This window comes from Neodiprion fabricii, chromosome 4, assembly GCF_021155785.1.
Source record: "Neodiprion fabricii isolate iyNeoFabr1 chromosome 4, iyNeoFabr1.1, whole genome shotgun sequence".
Lineage (NCBI taxonomy): Eukaryota > Metazoa > Arthropoda > Insecta > Hymenoptera > Diprionidae > Neodiprion > Neodiprion fabricii.
In genome coordinates this window covers 25484952-25509312 of record NC_060242.1, presented here as the reverse complement: position 1 = coordinate 25509312, position 24361 = coordinate 25484952, and the positions used below count along the sequence as shown (strand labels likewise).

Sequence of the window (24361 nt, the reverse complement as noted above, 5' to 3'; positions counted from 1 at the left end):
ATACAGATAGAGAAATAGTCAATCTAGGTGTATGTAATTACTCGAATATAACATGCCTATCACGCCTTAAACATGCTATCCGAGAGATCAAATTATGTCAAAGAAATATTAATAAATCAACAAAAATTTCACGCTCTACGGTCAAGTCAAATTATGTCGTCATTTCATTGATTGACTCGTATTCCCGAACTAACGGACTTACGTTCTACAGCATGACTTGGAGTATGAAGTTACAGCTATCTAGAGAATATCGTTTCCTGTCAAGAGAAATATTATAAATACCAATAGACCGGAGGTTATAAAAAATTGCATCACAAAATACAGTTTTAATTGAACAGCGCCGATTATAACGATCATTATTATTACGGTAAGTTGATTTGAATATTACAGTCGGTGTACTAAAATATAGGTAATTGATGACGGGTTATTATTATACCCCAATTTCAAGTTGCAGGATTTTTTTTAAACGTAGTCACGAAACGTTTCTCATTATGGAAAATGGATCCTAGTCGAATAACGACAATAACGGTAACAACGAAATTGAGGCTTGCACGAGGATCGTATAATCGATATTGTGTATTGTACTTTATAAATCAAAGTGAAGTAAAAAATTTGACGTATCGTTACAACGGATGCATGTTTCGACACATGATTTTCCAGTCGAATAGGCACCAATGGAATCCATCGAGTCATGACACCGGCACAAACGAAGTTTTCCGTGAGGGCGTATTCACGGACCTAGTTCTGAATCGTATGAGATGAAAAAAGCAAGCAACGTTGCTGTACTCCAGTGTGTGTGGATACGTGTCATTTAAAAGAGCTCATACTCACTTTGACCCAGGTCGCAACTGCAGAGAACAATCGGTAAGTCTCGCGTTAGTTTGCCGTCTCACGTATTCTAGTCCATCTCAACGAATAGAAGTTTACGCATGTGTAGATATATATATATATATATATATATATATACACGATAGTCATGCGTATAGAATGTGCCTAGACGTAACTTGGCAGCTGTAACCGTACATTGTATTCCTCTACGCGAGGGTAACTATTATATACCGAGTATCTATCCGCTCATACGTAATGCACCGCCTTTATAATGACAACGATAGAGAAATAATAGATGCGAGCAGCAATTTGCATGAACAAAGATCCTCCCCTGCAAGCTGTTAAATTTTCAATGACATCATCGTTTCAAGTGAAAAGCAGGCATGTATAAATTAAAGTATGACAATTATCGCTTTTGTTCCGCTAGGAATTTACATTTTATTTTTTTTTATTTAACTCCTTCCAAATTGGAAGTTGAGTTTACGGAGCCTGGAATGGTGTTTAAAAAATTGAGACGCTCAACTTTTGGACCAATTTACATAAGTTTGAGTCCATTGGTCTGGCGTCATTTAACTTGTCAGAGCTGATTAAATTTTGAACAAAATCGATGGAGCTATCTCTGTATTATTTGTAAAAAAAAAATAAAAAAAAAAAAATTGGAAAAACACAGGCAGTCAGCCAATTACTTCAAGTAAAAGTCACAAATTTTAGGGCATAGAAAACTTTTTGCAGCCTGTTATGCTTTCATCGTATTACACATTACGTTAATTTATATTAACGAAGAGATAAGGGAAACAGTTTTGAAGTTAAATAGGATTGTTTCGGGTACTCGGTAACACTTACTTGGAATGTACATTGTACGCTTGAATCCTGAAAAAAATCATTCGCCGTCGCGGTCGTCTGAAGTATTTTTCAAAGAATTTCAAACCATGTCGTTAGTGCGACAAGGACCTCTAGCAAACAAAGGTGTAAGTACTTAAGCGTAGGGATAGTCCGTTTGCACAGGTAGATTAGATGTGGGTGAATCATCCAAATCTGACAGTGCACACGGTACGTTTGTCGATCAATTTTATGGTGTCTGTATATAATAATTAAATGAATCGATTCATGTAATATGCGATAAGTAACCAGGTAATTGCAATTAATTACGCCGGCTTATACCCATTGCATGAATCTACGAATCATGCTCTTGAAATTGCAACTCCGGTGTGGAATAATTAACAGGCCTTATCGACAAATAACCAACACGGCCTTATCATGTGAGAAAAAATTGTTTAATTGATAAAAATCTGCCCTATTTATGAGAGCAGCTTTTCATGTTTTTAGGCATTTGGGGCATTTTGAATTTCATGTGTTTTCAACTCCCTGGAAAAGATTATTCGACCAATTTTGGTGAAATTCGTGTAGAAAACTTCTCAGCAACTCTGTGACAGTTTATAAATTGCGACCCTCTTAGTGAACCACAAAAGTTAATTATGAGCGACTTTCGCGATGTTTCGCAAATCAGCAGATGTACGGTCGCAATAATTATGTTCGCTTGATTACGTCGTTCGGATTTTTATTTTCTTCCATGTTTTTCTCTTTACCCGACGACACGTTGAAAAGTTATGGTATAACGCAGAGACGAAGAAACCTTCGAGGGTAATAACCGTAGAAAATGAAGGTTGAGGTTTCAGAGAAGGCGCAGCGAGAAGCGTAGAGAGACGAGAGACTAGGAGATGATCGGAGCGGTTAGACCTTCACCAACTCGAAGGCGGGGACCCTGGACCTCGTAGACCTTGACCCAAATTCCTAAAATTCGAATCCCCGACACGGAGTTCAGCAGGACGCATCGACGCAGCGGCAACGGATATAGGTGTATAGCTAATAATCTATTACACGCATACTTTTTCGAATTGGTGAGGTGAAACTAGGTGAGGCTCATTTGAATAGAGGTGATAAATCGTAAGGCAACATTTCCTGTTTCTGGAAGTGTTTAGAGAGCCGATAACGACCGGTGGTCTCTTCGTTAAGTCGAGACGTACAAGGCGTATTCACCTCTGAACGATAAATCAGAACTCACAATAATTTTATTATATTCATTATACAATAGTTTATGACGGAAAATCGTCATTAAGGGAAGTACGGAGCTACCGATCCTCGTGTTTTACGTCCCGACTTGAACATACATAGTTGTTATCCGTTTTCGATTAGCTCTACGTATAGGTACACGTATAATAAGGAAGTAACATCGAGGATGGCTCTGCAGTGAAAGGATTTATCCGTAGAAATTCCTTAGCCATCGGAATGAATATTCTCTACGGTGCAGTCTTACCAACCCAACCTAACCTTATACCTACCCCTAATCCTACAGAAGATGATAATACTTCCATATTTACCGAAATTTGTTCACGTATTGAAGCAACGAATACTTATTTGAACAGTAACTATATACTGCGTCGTGTATGGTTGTTATCTGTCTTCAAACAAGTACGGATAGAGGTGTAATGCAGGAAACAATAGTGATGATAACTCAACGTGCATATATTTCCAGAAATACTTTTCCTTCACCGGCAGATTTATTAACCTAACCTGACCTATCCAGACTCCGTAAGTAGATGAAAATATTACCGTATTTAGGGAAATGTATTCACGGCTTGAAGGAACGAACAGTTGATTAGACAGTAACTAAATCACGTGCACAATTCGATTTAATTTTGCATCTGTGAATATAATTTTCACACTTCCGCGACGAAGCGAGCAATAAAAACAAAAAAGTTCGTCATCGTTTCGAGTAAACTTTGATCGCTGTTCGCCAAATATAAACGACCCTGCAGTCTTGAAATCTTTGAGGTAGAATTTTACTGCTGAAAAATTGATGCAGTTACTGGAACTCGAGAGGAAATGCGAAACCAGGGCAAATAATTCGATCCGGGGCTGCGGTGCTTGTAGAGAAGAATACATTTTCAAACACGAACGTATTTTCACGTCTTCTTAAAGTTTATATGTGTAATAAAAAGAAACGTTCAAGTCAAAGGATCCGTCATCCTATGAATTCAGACGCGCTTGCTGATACTTTCAATTTTCAACCTAGCTCATTGCACTGCAGCATACATGTGTATCGGTAATCAGTCAACGCAGTTTGAGAAAGTAAAATCGGTTTCCCCACCACCCACGCAACACACGACTGCACAATTTCCGACTGGCTTTATATCGGCGGAATATTCGACGCGTCAGGAGGCGAGTAAAACACGATCGTGTTGGTCGGTATAAGTTGCGGAGTAATATGGAAAAATGAGGGGTCGACGGGCGAATCGATCTTCGTTAACGGGCGAGAAGAAGAAGTAGAAAAAAAAAAGGAGGAAAATGTTTCGAGACCCTAATATTTCGGCTTCCGATACGCACGGCCAGAGGTCAGTAGCCGCTTCCACCTTCCTCCACCCCCTGTATAATATCTCACGCCACATCTCCATCGTCGTCGCCCTCGACTCCAACTGCTGCTGCTGCTGCTGGTTGCCGTTAAAGAAGTTGGTTGGCCAAAAATCGATGCTTTTCATTAATTTCATCGCGAGATAGTCCCAGATTGAGTATTTATGTAATGATTGTATTCGTAAACTACGGAGGTCTCATCGAATATGTAGAAATAGAAAATAAGGAAATTTCAAAGAAAAGATTAAATGTAGCTTAGAAATTGCTGAAACATCTATTTATGGATTCGTCTGATGTTCAGACGACTACTTTCTACAAATTCACCCAAACAGATGTTTTATTTTTCAGCGATAGATTTAATATTGCCATTTGTTGAGTATAATCAGCATGGGTGCATTGCTGTAAAATTAAATATTTAACTATGGCATCATGATGGAAAAATCGTTCAAGCGAATTTGTGGAAAATGTTATTCTGAATAAACTGATTGTGAGCTACTGTACAGTAAAGTTGAAGAAAACCTTTAGATTTTGGAACATTTTGAAGTGATTCAAAATAAAGCGTCGATATCTCGGTTGTCGTTTATAATTCCAGTATTTTCTACTTTTATACTTCCAAAGGCTTGGGGTCACAAAGTATAATAGCCATATAATAGATAGGTTACGATATCGAATGTTGAAAGATGCTGAAGTTCAATGGAGAAAATTTCCAAATGTTGAAAATTGAAAAATCTAAAAGTCAAAATATGGAAACGTATATTTTTCTACATTTCTACATTCATTTCAACGATTCCAAAGTTTGGTTTTTAACACTTTAACCTTTCCACATTTGGACTTTTCTATAATTACACTTCAACCATCTACACCGTTGAATTCTTCAAATGAGACTTTTGCAGTTGTGAAAAATCCAATATCGCAACCCATCCATTCCACAGCTATTGTACTTTTTGCCCATCACCCTTATAAAATAGATCTTTATGTAACTTGCGACTACGCCAATTGAATAAATTCTAACCGCACAACTATCTGATTTTGGGTGGACCAGCCTCCTCGACATATTTCCGACCAAGGAAACGAACCGTTCTTAAGAAGTCTGAGCAGAATTCATTATCCAGAGGCCTGATAGGTACTCTCCTCGTTAGTTCTTACACGCCGATCGGGCAGCTCGCCCTCGAGTAGATACAACATCAAGTCCGCGGTAGCCGTGTGCCTACTTATTTGAATACTCGATACGTGTGAATCGATGTTGCGTGCGACGTCTCTGTCCATGTGCGCACGATGCCCGGAGTTTAATAACGCAACGTATAACCGAATTCGTATAAGACGAAATGTACAAGGGTATGTTAACGTAACGAGAATTTTCGGTTATAGAGTGTGGATATGCGGAAGGTCCGTGCGAGTAGGACTTGGGCGTAAGGACCTATCGGATCCTTAGGTCGTTGACGATTACGTAACTTGAGCCAGCGGCATTGGTCACGCCAAGTTGGATCCTTCTTTTACGTTGGGGGAGGCCGTTGACCTCGGCTATACCGGGTGAATCGTGATTAAGGAATTTTCAACCCGCGCCTGCAGCAGCAACAGGAGACCAAATTTCTTTTCTCTCTCGTCGCGAGGCCGACCGACGCCCACGCCGGTAATATATAATATACCTGTTCCGTCCTACCGTTGCTAATACAATTTCAGAACATGCGCAACTTTCGTTTCGTTTTTTTTTTTTTTTTTTTCTTCTTTTTCGTTTCATTTTTATTCCAGTCTTAATTCTTTCAACGCTTCAAAAACGAGTCTCGCTTTAATCGTCTGTCAGATTTTGGTTCGATCTACAGATATCGATCGGCGGCTATGGATCGAATCTCCTTGCGCTAAACGGCCGCGTTTAAACGGCGCTCTTATTTTTATCCTATCATCACAGCCTTTGAAACAAATCGTTGTCTCGACTGCGTATCGCCTGATTAAAGGACTCGAAATCTGACGTGCAAACTGCAATTTTTTAGACAGCAACAAAGTATTTCTTCATTTCTGTCACGTGACGTGGGTACTTCGCAAAGGCTAAAAAAAAATACTACTTTGTACCGCACATTGACCACGCCAAGGCACGAACGTCATATAGCATTATTCAAATTAGCAGCGAAGTATTATTTAGAATTGTTTTACCATTTAAACCTCTAAATATAAGCGAAACGAGCTATGGAAAATTTTCCTAACGAATCACTGTAATTATGCACAGTACGGCAATCAGCAATATAGGTTAGGTATCGAAAATACGCCTCAACGAGAATGAAACGGTACAATCTTTGACCTGAGCCACGATGCAGAAATGATCGATGGACGAATATTGTAATTTATACACAAATGGCGCTAAACTCATGGAAACAATTGAACTGAAAACATTTGACGGAGCGAGAGGGAATCAAGATGTCCAACAACGATGCACACTTCGCGTTTCAATTCGGCCGTAAATTCGTTTTCAGTGTTCGCTGATTACCCAGCGTAGTTTCAGACCGAAAAGTATCGCGGCAAGAATATTTAATGCACGGTTTCGCATTCAGTGGGAAGTCTGGAAAGTGATAAAATGAGGAATGGTACGAGCAGAAAAAAAATCGTAAACATGAGTATCTCCAAAAACTGATTCTCGTTGCGTCATCCAAAGACGAAAAGAGGGATCAATGATCAGTGAAGCAAGTCTTGCGCATATGTGTCTGACAAATCTCACGTAGACGTCGCGCCGCGTTCCAGACACGGCTATACGTAATACGTATATATACGCCCTCCACGCGAGTCGTTAACTCGACGATAACATCGACGTCGCCACGATCCTTCGGGGTTAACGAACCGCAAATCATACCTATGATTTGGCAAGTGCCATGCAAGCCGATCTGTAAATGTCGTTTGAAGTTAGGTTAGGCTAGGTTAGGTTGAGTTGTTTTAGGCTTATTCGATCACGTAGACTATTATACGAATGATACAGGCGAGGATTTTTACCGCGCGGCGTTAAAAGCTCGTGAATTAACGTGAGAGATTTCTGTACTCAGCTGTTCGCAAATACAATTCGAATATTTTTCTTCTTCTTTTAACATTCCACAAGTGTATGTGGTATTAATTATCATCGTTTATTTACCAAACGATCATTGCGAAATGAGTAAAATTCCATTTCTCATCAAGTTTTAGTTCTTTGACACTAATACTGACAAGACTTTCAGATCTAGTGTCTGTTTTTTTTTTCTTTTGTTTTTGATTATTTAGAGCGAAAATAAAAATAAAAAGTATCAATTGTTTGACCAGCGATTATTATTGAAGAGAGTGAATTTCTCCTTATACTGAATAATGCATCGCGGTTTCGAACCGTTGAATCTAATAATCATTAGGCATATTTCGAAGTATGCTGTGCATGGATAATAGTGCAGTTATTCGAGGTAGTTAATTGAATTTTAGATACTGTTACATGTTCGTTGTACAGCCTTTTTTAATGAACGCATAAATGTATTTTTATGTACTTTGTACTGTATAATAACCATCCGGGCAAAATCACGCAACGTTAGCAAATTCAGCAAATTAAATACATACCCGCCACATATTATAGCTACAGAATTTTTCTCCCAAGCACCAGAAGTGTAAAGTGGCCGGTAAAAATTATCGACATGAAGTTAAAGCTATGGTACGATTATAGATTCGTCGTATACACATATCTGATTTAATTGGCAAAATTATCGCAAAACGGTTTCACGCTCATGAATCAGGATCATCGAGGAGCTGTAAAAATTTTTACGTGAGAATTCGTAATCCACTTTATGTGTGAAATAAAACAGTGCCGAAATAAATTTTGATAAAAACACGCACCGTGAAAAAAAGTAAAGGGCACGTACGGTTCGTGAGATGATTCGAACAGTCGCGCACCTTCGATATGTTTACAACTTCGTATCACCTTTAAAAATGATAGAAAAAACCTGGATCGATATAATTTTAGGAGCATTTAGCACGCGTTATATATTTATAATATATATATTTTAAAGATTTGATCGACGCAAAGCCGTTCGGAAATCGCAACTGCTGTAGTGTTTTAAAGTATTTCATGAGGCATCTTCACCCAACAACCGGTCATTCGCTAATTTTAAAATTTCATTCAAATCGATCAAGTCATTACACAGGAATTCAGTCTGTAAAATTCTTTTCTCAAAACGAACACGGACATGATTTACGAATTATGAATACGCGTAGGTGGAGTAGATTCTTTTCTGAAGAGTCATAAATCCTACTGACAAAATCGTCTCACCAAAAAATAGTCACTTTCGTTTCCACCCGAGTATCAACAACAGCCAACGGTCGACGGTCGACGAATTAAAATCAGTTCGAAAAAAATAATGATATTTAAACTTGTTCCCCAAAATTGGAAAGCATTCTCCTACTTTTATCCAAGTGCACAAGGACATTCCAAAGGATTCGTTGAATCGCCGTACGAATCACGTCGAGCCAACTAAATCCGACGGTAGGCAAAAACAGTGCAACTTGCGTTGTTAACAATCATCGATGCACGAAGCCGATCGCAGTCCGGATGCAAAGAAAAGTTGTTTCTAGCCTGGTCTTCGTAACAGCTGTTAGACCGGGCCCGCAAGATAGGAAACGACACTGGTTATATATGCCTACGGGTTTCCTAGCCCGTGGGTTTGGCTCCAAGTCTAACGCATGTTCGGGGTCGTTGACCCCTTGGCCTTTGTTCGTTCGTGGTTGAACCAGGTCCCGTGTAGCCAGTGTTGTGAGTTCGACTCCCGAAACCGCCGCCCGTTCGGTTTGTCCGTCCATCCAACGGCGGGCAGGGCCAAGCCGAACCATGTTGACTTTCTTACCGAGCACCTCCCGTAACTTCGGACCATGCGATGGTGTGCGAGGACCGCCGATTGTTACAACATTCATACGCGCCTTTGCAATCGATTTCGCGCAAACAAGGTCTATGCCATCTGACACGCTCGCGTCGTCGGCGTAATCCCCAAGGGGTCATTCGCTTGGAAATCAAATCCTGATCCTGACCCGTTGCCGTTCATTTCGAGCGATGTTTAGTCACTTCCAATATTTATACACCTAATTTTGCAACAAGTCGTTGGAATTTGACTAAGGCACGCGGTATGATGGAAGTCGATAGAATGTTATCGAAGTGAAACCGTTCGATGCTTACTGCAAAATTTGCAACGATTTTTATGATATCCGACACTTGCTACGCGATTTTTCCACGCTTTTGTGTGATTTTCAGTGACGCGGAATGATTCTTAATTATTTCAGTTTTTTCATTGATTTCGATAATTCAATTTCTTTCGATTAACAATTTCATTTCCAACTATTAAATTTATGGTTTTCCTGATGAGATGCCAACTTGGGAAGAATTATAGAATACGCGTGGCGAAAATTTTTTCTAGTTTTTTTCTTGTCGAGTCATCCTGGCCTTCATATGCTCTGAAAATTTCACGAACCTTGCACGGTACTTTCTCCTTATCTGCGAAATTTCCGCGTCGTGTTTTACCGTATTTCTCTGTTATAAGAGAACCCAATAAAAATCACTTACGAACCCGTTCACAGATATTCCGAGTTGCATCTGTCGGACAAAGTTAATTCATTCGTTTAATTTCGCTACATTGCACAACGTTATTCAAAAAATTAGCTTCTTTCAAGATGATTTTACAACAATATTTATGAATTCTATAATACAAATCGAGTTTTAATATCTCAGCCGAATCGCAAATACGAGAAGAAATTCGTGGTCGTAGGTATGTCGAGCAAAAGAAAAAGAACCAATTTTCGACGGAGTCGAAATATTGCGTCAGAGCTGAGAATATCGGCGAATGCAGATTAACGGAGCGAAGTTGCCTGCCGGGAATGTAAAGCTTCTACTTCTTATTCGTTACTGACCTGAGTTAAATTTACATAGATATAACATATATGCGGCGGAACTGTAAATACGGATTATTTATACGGCCTGCACGGCTCGTCGACCCGCGATCACTTTTTAATCATATTATTATTATAATACAGTTGTTCTCGAGTCTGGGAGAAACGTTGGGCCAGGTCGGGCGATTATTTTGCGCGTATTAAATCATTGCTGCTTACGCGCGGTTACGTCGATAATTTAGCGCACTTGCCTAAATATATCCGCATATATATACATCTACGGAGTGATTATCTAACGGCCGAACGGTCGGTCATCTGCTACAATGTAATACGCATTTGGTATAATTCGAGAGCCGTTATTTGTCAGGGTGACCAACCGTCATAAATTCATATTACAGTTCGCCGCGATGTATGTAACCTCTAAAATTTTTACAGTTGTCGGTGTTGAACACAATTACCAGCGACGACTGTCAAAATTTTTGAGGTTACGATCGCGATGGTTGGTCATCCTCGCGAACGATTGCCTTCGGATTTTAGCGCATGAAAATTACATTGTATCAGACGACAGACCATTCGCCCGTTAGATATTCGCTCTGCCTATCTATATACGTACATGTGATGTAATAAACGTTATTGCATGTACATGCGTGCAGGTTGACAGATTCTTTGCGGAGATCTGACGTGCATTTAAGTTCCGTATATCATGTGAAAAAGTTGGAGAGTTATGCTAATCGGCATTTTACGTCCCCATATACATATTTTTCACGAATCTTAGTCAAAAAAGACGTTCGATTATTCGATCAATATAAATGGAGGTACATGTAGTATCGGATCAGCCAATGTTTCGTTAATTATTTTTTACCGCTATGTATAAGGTACCACAGTTTTTATGTCGCAATAAACTTCCTCAATTTTTATCGACGGACTTGACGAATCTTGAATTTTTACGAATGATAAATCACGTTTATGAGCCGATTTTTCACGCACAGCGAACGCAAGAAAATAAATTTCAAAACCTACCGAATAAGTACCGATAAATACATGAACCCGTCTGATTGATGAATTGAAAAATATTCGGACCTTTTACCTTATAACGAACGTTTATACACTAAAAATGATTTGATCGAAACAATTTCAGTTTTGTTGATTAAAATATTCACATCCACAGCCAACGAGTAATACCACATAAAATAGTCGAATCAAGGCAAAGGTTTCCTTATTTTTATATTAGAGAATTTTCCTTGCTTGCAGAAGGTGAGTAAAATTGATGCAATAATAAAGAGAAAGATTTGTCCGATGTAGCGCCTATCGACCTGCGGCAAAATCAATTTCTTAGCAGGTAAAATAAATGTCGTTTACGTTTCCGTCGTCGCTGTGCATAAGCCGCAGTAACAGCTTTTATACAGAGGAATTTTAAAATCCAGCATGACAGTGCCGTTATATGCGTTATACGGTTATTTATTTATACACGCAAATAATACATTTAGCCGCTCACAACGTGTTTACAACATCTTCTTACATACTAATGATGTTATTATATCCGATATTCCGCGGGAGAAAATTTTTTGCTGAATAAATTTAGAAAAAAAAAAAAAATCAACATTAAAAAATTTATATTTTTGAAAAAACTTCTACAGCAACTATCTTTGCAGTTAAAAATCGTGCAATCAGTAGTTTTACATCGTTTTATTGTAGCGATGAAAAAATTACGACCACGATATTGTCTTCCAGAAATTTCAAGTGTGGCGCGAAAAGCAGTATTTAAAATTCATGGTAATCCGACGAATTTCAGGAATCCCTCAAGTTGTAAACGCAACGATCGCGTCGTCTCGACCAATGCCAATATCATTCGTATCCATAATCGGTGTTACGTTCGGATCGCACGTTGCACAATTACCACTGACATCCCACGATCAGCTGCTTCGAGATTCACGCGAACTATCCGTTGAAAATGGATCGAATCGTCGGTCGACCAAAGCTCGATTATTATACGCATACACCTACCGTGCATACCTACTTAATTGTGAAACCGGAATTTCCTCGCGATGCGGTAGATCGAGAATTCGGGATTGAGAATCGACGACGAAGGAGCGTCACACGAGGATGAAGGAGGAACGCCTCTTCTAACGGTAACGCGTATTTATACGCAGGTATTACACGCGTATACACGCCGCTGCGCGTGTGCACCGATCATATGTGCGGTAATGCCTGCCTCCACACACGTGCAGCGTGTAGGCAATCCGCGTTGAACCTACGACACACGTGCACGCGGTACGAGGGGGGTTTTACACGAGTGCCTACTACACGCCGTTTCCTTACTACACCGTGCACTACAGGCAATGCCATGCCAGTGTGTTACTGACCGCTTGTGACCTTAACTTGCCTCCGCGACCGCAAGGCTAAGAAGAGGTAGGTACTGTTACCACCGGTGTTAAATTCTTAACTTGGATAAAATCCTCACATTTTTGTCACGCTCGTTGCCATTGTGAAATGGACGCGGAACGAGGTTTCTCCGAGATGCGAAATCGATTATGTTGTACAGTTACCCGGTTTGTTGGGAAACTGCGCCAAGTTCGAGGGAAGCGAGTTAAGTTGCGGTCGCGGTTTCGCCCCCTCGATTTTTATGACAACCTTTGAATGGCTGATGACGCGGATTGCACACCTTGGCGTTACCAGGTTCATCTTTGCATAGAGCTTTGAAATTCGAATTATTTACCCTGATCGGTTAAACATGGACTCACTTTACTCGAAACGACTTTTTTCAACATTTTTTACTCGATAGCCGGATAGCTGTAATTTCACACAAATTCCCTATTTTTGTGTCCGATTTAGAGTAATTTTTAAATTATAAATCGAAGTGGTTCGAGAAACGAACTCGGATGCTTTCCATCGATTTCGCTACCGTCCTCTTTGATTGTATTTCTGGCAGATTAGTCCCTCTTTCCCCTCAACTGACAAAGGCATTGACCCTAAAATTCACCATAATTAACCCGGCAGGTGTCGAAGTGCTTTGGGTAAGTACGGTGGACAAGGTGATTCGGAATGAATTTTATTACGGGTGGTCACAGTTGGCACAGAATTACGCGAGGAAAAAGCAATTTTCATTGCGGGTACTTGGAGTACCGCATACAATGCCTTTTGTACGAATGACAACTGTTTCCATAACACCGCATTGTACATTTAGGTACGGACTATTCGGTTGACACCTGTCGGGTCAAACGGCCCGACACTTTCCGCTTTATACAAAGAATTTCGCTTTGGTACACCGACGATGAGCAATAATTGTCCCGAAAAAAATTATCATCGTCGTACTCACTGTTTTCTTTGCAATATTTTCATCTTACGGAAATTATTAAGAACCGTTACCCGAACCCCGATGTTCACAAATCGTACGCTCGACGAGTCTAGTTTACTTTTCCTAAAAACGAATTGATAAATTATTTATGCAGTCACTGACCTCTGATTGTGCTAGGCATGTTGTCTGAATCGCATATCCTGTTATCCGAAAATGTTTAAGGGTATCCTTCCCTCACTTGGCAACCTTTTACAAATATACAATATGCACACTTCACTGATAAGTTGTCGTCACCAATCGATACTGTAATTAGTATATAGCACGTTGGTAACGAACTCCACCGTTTCGAGTCAGTTACGTATAATATTAACAATAGCAAAAATATGTTTCCGACGCATTTTGATGGAGTGCTTTTGTTTTTTTTTTCCCCCTCGAGTTTAATCAATCTTATCACCGTCGTTGGAGTAATAATAATTATTGTTAACGTTACCACCGATATCCCGTTTTCAATACACTTCTCTCGTTTAGTTCAAGTATTTAAATTGAAAATTATTACTTCACCGGTCACCGATCAACGATATAGCAATCTATGAATTCGGATTAAATTCTTTGTCACAATTTTCAACAAACATCGATGCATTGAAATAAATTGAATAACATCGCGCAGTATCACCGAATAAATGTTTCAATATACGACAATCGAATTCAACACGCGAACAAATTGAAACTGTATTTAACTCCTTTTATCCTTCTCTCGTCTCACAAGTTCCCTCAACGATGTCCCGCGCTTCATCAGCCAGTCAGATTTACTGCGACAACACGTTCAGATTTTAAATATATTATTATTAAGGTTGTTGCCGGATCGCTTTATCAGACGGTGAACATAAGTTTATGCACCGGTATCAATGGTTGCGGATCGTAACACAAAACGACCGATCAACGAAGAGCACGCCGAGAGTCGGTAGGAAACAACTGCAATTCCGCGGATCAGCGTGTACGGATGATACCCGTTGAGTACAGTTCTCGGAATCACCGGCGTCTTCCGCGTGGCCGATTTCGTTGCCGGTTCGCCGCAGGTCGTCGAAGTGTGGGGTACACCACTCCCTCTTAACCAATCAAAGAAGGTATACGAGCGGTACGACTATGATATCTTCTTCTCACCGTAACATCTAACATTCCCGAATCTCGTCTCGTTTACCGTCTTCTTCTATATCAGTGTGTACGTGTACGTGTGTAAATTTTCTTTCGCACATGCGTGTTTTTGTGAAAATCCTTCCGATTGAAATTCTTTTCTTTTTTTTTTATTAAATATATTTATATTTTCTCCTTTTATTTTCCCCCCTTTTTCTCTGGTCGGATAAAAAGGAGTAAAATTTGAGGAAGAAAGAAAAAATAGAAACGTTACAACGAGATAATAACAATAACAACGACGATTGTAATAATAATAATAATAATAATAATAACGACAACAACAAAAATAATATTAACAATAACAACAACGGTAATAACAATAATAATAATGATAACAATAATAGTATTAATAATAATAACAACGATAACGACGAAGGGGTTAAAGAGTAAAGAAGAAATAGGAAAATAAAAATTAAATTAAAAAAAAAAAAAAAAAAAAAAAACGAGAAACAAGGACGGTTGCAGGGGAATCTTTCGAGACCGGGTGATGGTGTAATGTCGTTTTTTTTTTTTTTTTTAATTTTTTTTTTTTATTTTTTTGTTTTATGAGCGTGATACGAAAACGTGTATATTTATGTATGTATGTATGTTTTTAATATCCAAGGTTCGGTATAACAAAATAATTGAGTGAGTGGTTCGGAGGTGCGGTGGTGGTGGTCGCTGAGTGACTCTGAGAGTGCGGCTATCCAAGAGCCACAGGTGTCCGACGTCTCCCCTCCTCGGTGTTCCTTCCTCCTGTAACTCCCCCCCGCCCCCTTGTCCTCCCCCTACCCGGGGCACCAGCTTCTGCCGCCTGATGGTTAGTTGGATTTTGAAACGCTGTGTACATGGTGTGGCATACCTTGTACATACACTCGCGATTCACCGTCCTTTGTTTATATGCACATACGTGCTTGCGCGTATGTATCATATGGAATATCCGTTATCCAGGATTCACCTGCAGCCGGAGAGTTTCAGGCACGAAGTGGCTTCACGAATCGAGAGTAAATTTATAAACGCTGTTACGTTGTACTTCAACGACGATCCGTTATCGAAAGATTCTGTTGTGTTTAATCATTCTGGGTGTAAATCAATGAAAATTAGACTCTTTGTGTTATCATAGTAACTTTCAAAACATCGAATACCAGGATTTGGTTGAACCACGTCGTATAGCATCTCGGGTTAAGATTTCGTTTGCAAAATTTTCTGAGGCTCGGACACTTACGGTTAGATGTGATTTTTGAATACATGTTAGCACCGGTCGACTTACAAAATGTTGGTATATTCGAAGCAGATTCTAACAAGCACCAGGCTTCGAAATTAGCTACTTTTGCGATCCAAGTTACGGTTTGTCACATTTCATCGTTGAATTATTACTTTCGTCAATTCTTTCTTATCGGAGCCAATAAATTTCTTACATACCTATCTTCGGATTTATGTGATTCTTGTTTCGATTATGATATTTTTTCTTTCCGAAGACACAATTTTACATTAGAAGGCAATAGATTGATCGATTTACGAATTTCTGTAATATTTACTGTAATGATTTTGTTTTGAAAATGTAGTCTTGGGTATTTAAATGCGATCCTAACAATAACCGGAATATCACAATTTTCGACGAACATAAAGTACCTAATTGTTAGCGAAATCAATATTTCACTTATTTTTATTACTCCCGTACTCATTGTACTAACACGTTTCGATCAAAAACACTGAATTTCTTGTGCTAATTTAGTATACATGAGCATTTCTTGGGACTGAAATCTCTTTTATCATCCACTACTCATTGATATGGAACAATAAAAAAGTATTCCTATACTTTAATAAAGGTTAGCTCGGTAAGAATTATCTTCAAATATCACTTTTCGGTTACTTTTTAATAATGTAGGAGCAATTTAGGGGTGAAGAATATGTTGAGTCACAAAAGTATAAAATTCAGATTCATGGATTCGCGATCTTTTTTGCACCGAATAAAAAAAAACTCGCATCCATTCAAGTTGATATTCCAGCGAAATATTTGGAATAAGTCTCTAAGGAAAAAAAAAATTGCCCAACAACGATTCCTTCGCACTATATATTCAGAGGAAAAAATTTGCATATAATGTTTGCCGTATACGTATTGCCTAATACATGATTGCAGGGTTGAATGTACCTACGTAATCCGTACATTGATCTATGAATATTATTATACCGCTCCTCCAGCAAGTCGCATTATAACTGTTATCTGGTTGGCTATTGAAAAGATTCGACGATGTTGGTCGTTCCGCCGTCGCACTAATCGCGCAGAAAATACGCGAATCCTTTCACGCACCATATAATCGATCTCACTGAATTTATGTCTAGTATTTTAGGCCTTTCGGGTAACGGTCTGTGAGCAATAGTTTTGATTACAGGTACTGGCTTACGGAATACCGAATCAAGACTCGACACACGCGTATGCTGAAAAAAAAAGGATAAAAAAAAACCTGCATCTCCAGGTGTCGGGTATTAAAAGTGTTTGGTATACGGCTGTACAGGTTATGATATAACATCGGAAATCAGGGATCAGGAATCCAAGTTTAAAGAAAATTCTGTTTAGTTGAAAATTGATTAAAAAGCATCAACCGCTTTGACTTACTTCAAATACTTCAAATTTTAATCAAACAAACTCAATTACTATAATAGTTTAGCGCAAGTGATTATATATCACACTCGATATATCGATTAAGTTTCGACTTAAGCGAGTTTGGGAAATTTCAAGAACCTATTGTTCCTGATTTATATGAAATAGCCCTAAATTGATGTAACTTGTTAGTATTGTTCGAATTTGGCTTATATCGCAGTCATCGAATCCGAATTTATCGGTTGTGTGTGGATAACCGTTTTGCCGGTTGGAACACGAAGGAAACCGGTAAACGGTTCGTTGGGCTAGAGCGAGAATGAACCGAAATATTAAAGCGAATGAGAAAAAAAAAATACACACAGGCACCCACACGCGCAAATACGGAAGCGAAATACTACAAGAAGTTGATTCTTACTGGACATGATAACGATATTGAAGTAGATATTAAAAACGCGCACGTCGCGTTGCTAGGCACATAATTAGCAGTTTCGTACAGCAAATAAAACTAGACGGGGTAAGATATGAAAATAATTGTGAGTAATTAGTTGATTGCGTTGCTAATTAACATCGTTAGATTGAAATTGCGATTCGCTGTGTTGCGCGAATAAAAACCGTTACCGAGACTATTCCACGGCCAACTTACGGAGCTTGAGTTTTGCAAACTTTGCCGAACAATCGGATGTAGAGCTGCGTTGAGCGAAATTGCGAATCCGGCTGGAAGGTTGCGGTTGGTCCGAAAACGTTTCGAACATTCTTCGAATTCTCAAGAGGATGAACCTAGAATTCCGATTGCAGTAATTTCTTCACTCATGTCAAGACTGTGACTATTCGATTGCAAAACTACGAACTCTTCTCTTATATGACATGAGTTTTAATATCCAGTCGACGGCGTCTCACGTCTCACCCGTAACGGATCTTGCAAAATTATTAAAGAGATGGAAATGCAATTAGTCAATAAAATTATGGAAACAATATTAAAAACGTGTCAAGATACGTTGAATTTATATTTATATACCCAGATGTAATCAATTCTAATTCACGGCAGAGCAAATGTTTGCTAATTGGGTAAAATAAGCTTTTGTAACATTCAATTAATAAAACTTATTGTCATGCCTTGTGCACAAAAATGACACGTGAGGCTGAGACCGTTAAGCTCTCTGATTGGATGTATAAATATACCCTTAAAATTTTAAAATAATTGATACAGTAGTTTTTTTTTAATTCCCAAAAAACGCCTTTTTTTTTAGGCTGTCACACCAGGTGTGCCCCTTAAGGCATTCGTCATCATGCAAGCTCGGATTGCCGTTCAAAAATTGAATAATTTACAATAATTTATTCTAATCAACTCAAGCCCTTCTCACATTTTCACTGCAGTGCCTCATTCATCACTGTGAAAATCTTCTGCGATACCAGTAAAATATTTTCCTCAGAATCATAAGGCAATCTGATCACCTCATCAACTACAAAGAGTAATCGATTACATTTCTTGGTTTTCAATTATAATTGTAATCGCTTTGCCCGTGCTCGCGCATGCGCAATAGGGCGTTGAATCTGGTAAAGCTCACCACTTCCTCTTGCAACCAGTACTATAGGGTGTTTTTTTTTTTTTTTGGAGTATTTTGGTTAGAGTGTTTCAGAAAGTCAAACCGGTCGAGTCACCTTTTAGAAATTTGCTACCAAGTTCCGGTTTCACGAGGCTTCGTTTGAGTCTAAAAACTAATTCTACGAAGGGCGCGTAAGAAGGAAAAAGAAAATGTTGAAAAAACAACCACCCTACAGTGAATGCAACATCCCAGGCTTGGTAATTGCAAGGCGTGTATCAGACAACTCGATCATCTGTATTTGTATTCGCGTAATATGCGTAACGGTTCGGGTGTCGAAAATGCAATATGGTGGCACGCCCTTAACGCCTGCAGCGATTGTCCGTGATTGGAAATGCAGACTCTTTGCATAACTCTGCAGTCTGCAGGCCGCGTGGCGCGAACGGCGATAACTCGATAAGCTATTTGCTTCCTGATTGGTATTCCTGCTCCGCACGCAGAGTGTCCATGACTTTGAACAATAGGAATATAATAATAGCAGTGTATATCGAGGAAACGATCATTTGGTCTTTCACCTTCAGTTGACGATGACTCAAGGAAATTGGTTGGCCGAAAATCGACACTTTTTAACTAACAATATCGTTACGAGGTAGTCGTACATTAAGTATTCATCAAATTATTATATTCGTAGGCTGCGAAGATCTTTTAAAAAATGTAAAAATACAAAATACTAAAGTTACAAACAAAAGTTTGAATATATCGTTATTTTATTTCAAATCGCGTCGAAATTGTTAAAAATCTAATATAGTCGTTCCACTTTACACTGCGACAGCTCATTGTATTCAGGAGATTATTTTCTGCAAAGTTGCTGCAACAAATTTTCTTTTTTCGAGCTAAACTCTAATGTCCAATTTTCCATCGAAAAATCAAAGCTATTTTTTAGAATGCCAAGATCTAAAACACAAAAAATCCAGACGATTTCACTGAAACCCAATTCCCATAAGATTATTGCGGCGTTCTTTTTTCAAAAAGTCCTTTTCTTAAGGATGAAAGGTCAATGAAACGTCAGCAATGCAAAAAAAAAAAAAAAAAAAAACAACCTTATTTTAAGCTCGACAAAATGGCATTTGTGTGAGCGATGGTAAGAATGAGAAAAACAACATCTGACTGCATCTAATCAATGTTGAACAATAGAACCTGGGATACTAACAATTTGAAAATAAGTTTTATAATCAGAAAGTTCGACAGGAGTGAACTGTGATGTTTTTCATCCGATTTAAATGGTTTTGGGCTTGTCTTTTTCGCCATAAAAAGCTATAAAGTTTGCCAAAAACTTTGCAAGATGGGTTTGTGCACGTACGGTGCAACAAATGGTTGTCAAGAGTTGTAAAGGCGCTTTATAACTATACCGCGATATAAAATTTTCCCGATGTTTTTCTTGCGAGCGAGGAAAATAAGTCCAAAAACACTGATCGCGAGTTTAATCATTTCGAACGTTTTTACTAGAAAATCCTTTCTCGAATTATTGTTACCTGGGTCTTGTTTATTCGAAATTTTACAGACTCATTCCTGTTATATCGTAAGAATATTGTTTCATTCATTACTGAAGATACTTCGAACGGTACCTTCCGAATAACACGTCCAGGTTCAAATTCCTCCGAACGTGTCTTCACTTCGTCACGTCCAAATTTCTACCGCCTTCTTTATTCTCTACACGTACTCAAAACACCCGAAAGCTCACATTCACGCCCTCTGTAAATCGCACGTATTTTTTACTTTCTCATTCTCTCATACCAAAATTCCAGCTGTTACACATACGTGTGTCGTTAATGTGTTTTTTGTATCAGTATTGTCAACTCTTCCAGATCTCGGGATTTACTGATCCGTACGTATCAACCCAGGTGGTTGACTGTTTTAAATACTTTTCGCATAGAATTTACGGTGAAATTTCCGCGGGGTCATTTTGACCCCGGTGTGTCACGTAAGAGTTAATTACTCACACTCGACCGTTCGCAAAATTGTATCTCGCGCGTACGAACATTTACACCTAGGCCTATACCCATTATACTACCCACTTACTCATCACACACACACAAAGTAGCGTTCACGTGAGACTTGTGTAACGTATCGCGGTATAAAAATGAGACATAGCACCTTTTACCCTGTACCGTATACCGTACACCGCGCTACGTGATTTCTTTCCGCTGAATCAAATTTTGAGGAAACGCGACCACCCGCGGCAATGCGATTGGAATCGACTACTTTACGTACTCTACGTGTACGGCTTGGGCACATTAGACGGGATCGTTGCAAACGTCCAGCGGATCGCGTGGGCGCGTGGGCCATATGAAATAATCATGAGTCGCGCATCATCGTTCATCGTGAGCACCATATCAAATAATCATCAGCTGGACCGGCGAGTAACGAGTCGAGCCGGCAAGGCTGTCCTTCAGGAGTCAAGAACCTCTTCGGCCACGCTTCGACGCCGAGTATGTAGTTGAATGAACTATAGCTCATCGTACGCCGGGCTACAACGGTAAAACGAACCGGTGGTTGAGGGTCGATGTAACACTGCCAGCTAGCGGTATATCCCCCTCCATCCGGACCTTTTACCATCACCGACAGCGATGCCTTAACTTGGCTGCGTGCAATAAGCTTCGTGGCGTAACACACTTACTCACATATACGCGTTGCGTTACGTTACGTTATGTTACCTACGTCGATAGATGCGATATTGCGCATACGTCGATACGCCGACAAGCCCATGGAGCGTGTAGAGCGATGCCTGTGTGACGACGATACTCGCGTGCAAGCTCGATTAATAATTTGCATACGCGTCGCAGACTCGCCGCTTAAATGCGTTACGTTTATGCGTAACCGTATTCGGATGTACGAAATAATCGACGCTGCGCGAGTGAAAATTAGCTTCGCTCGGTTTTTATTTTTATTTTTTACCGTATTCACGTTATTACACGGTGCGGTTGATCTGCTAGCGTGATGTGTGCGAAGACTATGACGTATCGTAAATGTCCCCATGACGTCAGAGCCGGCTTTTCGGCGCCATTTTATTAAAACATAACCCAAGTTTTTAATTCCGATCGAGGAAAATCGTAATCTTTGAGGTCTCAAATACATGAGTAGCATGAGTAATGTCACATAAATTAATTGAACGTAATCACTGGTATACCTGTTCCATTATCTGGTTGTATTAGTTTGATTTTTCACCATCAGATGACGTATCGCAAAACGATTCGCTATGTTTTATATTATTTGTACTAACAGATCGGTGTCCGTTGATTATTTGATAAAACTATCGTATTTTTAAGCTAACGATAGAGTAGTAGCACTCTACCGATAACTAGGTGTCAAATTGCGATGATTGTAGTAAACAATATATGGCAAAACGGCGAAATCCTCAGTTGAATCATTTCGAACGTTCCTACGATGAAACCTCTTCTCTAATTGTTCATATCTTGGCTTGTGCTAATCGAATTTATTCCGATTCGTTTTTATCGCACGTTAGAGACATTGCCTTAATCTAGTTCACCTTTATCAACGCAAGCATCACTGTTAAAGATTTTTTCAACACGTTTCCCCTCTTTTTCCAACTTTTAATTCCAACGGAACGAGTCGCAACGTGTACATCGAGTTTATCGATTTAGTCGAAATGAACATTCTATAGAACTTGTTATTTTCGATACGGGGGTGAAAAACAAAAATTGAATTTTGTACACGTAGCCCATACATGCGGAATACATCACAGAGAGAATTGTAATTATAAAAATTTCGTCAAATATCGTTGTGTTTGTGCGCTTATATTCGTATCGTATACTGTACGTACGTGTATATAAATTTATATACTGTACCGTACTACGCTGTTAAAACTTTGTGGTATATTTATGCGAAAAGAAGTTAAATCTACTTTCAAATTTATTCAGGAACGAATATGGTATTGTTGACGCTTCCATTCGGCGTACATTCTGCTCGTATAAATTGACCAATTGAACTCAATGATTTGATTAATTTCTCAATTTTTAAAAAAACTTTCCCGTGATTTTGTTCAGCATGATTCTTGGTACCCGAAGAATCACGAACATTAATTCTAACAAAGAAGAAAACTTTCGAATACGAAATATGAATACGAAAATCAAATCATCTGTTTAAAAAAAAATTAATTAATTCGTAAATTGCATAGGTAATAGTTATTGGAAAATCCTACCGAGTTCTAAGAAAAAATACAATCGAAGAAACCAAAGTTTGACAAATATTCGTGATCACACTTTGCGTTTCAAAAAATTTCCCACGGCTTTTCCGAGCGGGAACTTTTTTTTATTCGCAAGGAAAATTCATCGAGGCAGTCTGTACAGCCATCGGAAAAGCCATCTGTTGCTATTCCAAGTCGCGTCGGCATTAGAGAGTCGATTTGTTCGGCACGACGCGACCTGTCGGTAGGATTACCTAGCGCCAACAAATGTGTAGCAGAGAAATTTTGCGTTACCTGCATCGCTCTGCGGCTCGAACAACAGTTGCCAGGCCAGAAATGGGATGATGACAGAGGCCCGAGTTGCGAGAGATAACCGCATGGCTGTGTCGCTGAAATAGAAAAAATTTTCATGAGAAATTTGGATTTTTTCAAGGCTGGAAAGATGGAGCAATTTGCAAGTCTGCTCATCGGCAGCAAACTACTAATTTGAGGAGGTTTTGACACACCTTTGACAAAGATGACAGTAGATATTTAAGGGAGGTTTTGGGTAATTTTGTTCACTCGACACTGACGTCAGTTCCCCGACTCCGACATCAGCCTCGATTCCTGCCTTACCCACAGTCATTTTAACTTGATTGACAAAACACAAAGAAGAGAATGAAAGCCAATGTTTCATTTTGAAGAATCGCAAAAAATGACACCATAAAATAATTGCAGCAATTAAACGTAGGCCTCTCGTATTTGCGCAAAAATGTTTGGGATGAAAAATAAATTTCACATGCGATCCGCATTAACGAATCCATTGAAAAAAGCTGATACGAAATTCAAAAACTAATATTATATATTTTTCGCAGGAATTTTCATCTGCAGGGAAATGAATAATTGAATTGTAGTCAGTGGAGGAAGCCTTCTTATTCCTAATACTACTCATCTAAAAAAGTCGATATCTCGAAAAATAATAATAAATCGATATTGCCATTCATAGAATATATAGTGTATACTCCCTATCAAAATATGCTAAATTTTCAGAAAAATCGAAACTGTGCTTTTTCAGGAAAACGACTGTTTATTGATTTTCCAATCACTATAATTTTTGCAAATTTGTTAATTTTTTGGATTTTGATATCTGATCTGAAGGAGTGTGAGATTTTACGTATTCCAAAACAAGAGTTTTGAGAAAAACTCGAATATTGTCAGATTGGCAGTTATTTTTCGGAAATTATACTTCAGTTACGAGGAATTATGGAAAATGACCTCCGCCGGCCTGCATGATTTGAGATGGATTCAACCTCCTATCAGCGAGTCTGTTATTGGAAAGAAAAAACGATAAATGAATTATTTAATAAATAAATGTATAAATTAATAAATTGTCTACCGGTAAGAGTATTCTTATCGGAGAGCAAGTATCAGATAAGCGTATGACCGAATTGTGGGTAAGGCAGGAA

The 24361-nt window shown here is 39.0% G+C and overlaps 2 protein-coding genes across 3 annotated transcripts in view; both read right to left on the bottom strand.

The window, feature by feature from the left end:
- The window catches only part of LOC124180123 (probable nuclear hormone receptor HR3), a 156131-nt gene extending 141444 nt beyond the window's left edge, over positions 1–14687 (bottom strand). The window contains exon 1 of the mRNA XM_046565230.1: positions 13562–14687. Within this exon, the coding sequence (XP_046421186.1) occupies positions 13562–13580 (19 nt within the window). The 5' untranslated portion in view covers positions 13581–14687. The remainder of the gene's footprint in view (positions 1–13561) is intronic.
- The window catches only part of LOC124180122 (structural maintenance of chromosomes protein 5), a 148661-nt gene that overhangs the window by 95860 nt on the left and 28440 nt on the right, over positions 1–24361 (bottom strand). The window contains exons 13-14 of one of the 2 annotated variants that reach the window (XM_046565221.1): positions 23211–23305; positions 15375–15648 (exon numbers count right to left, since the gene is read on the bottom strand). In XM_046565221.1, coding sequence (XP_046421177.1) covers positions 15618–15648; positions 23211–23305 — 126 coding nt within the window. In that variant the 3' untranslated portion in view covers positions 15375–15617. Of the gene's footprint in view, positions 1–15374; positions 15649–23210; positions 23306–24361 lie in introns of those variants that run through there. The other variant, XM_046565222.1, reaches the window with a different exon arrangement.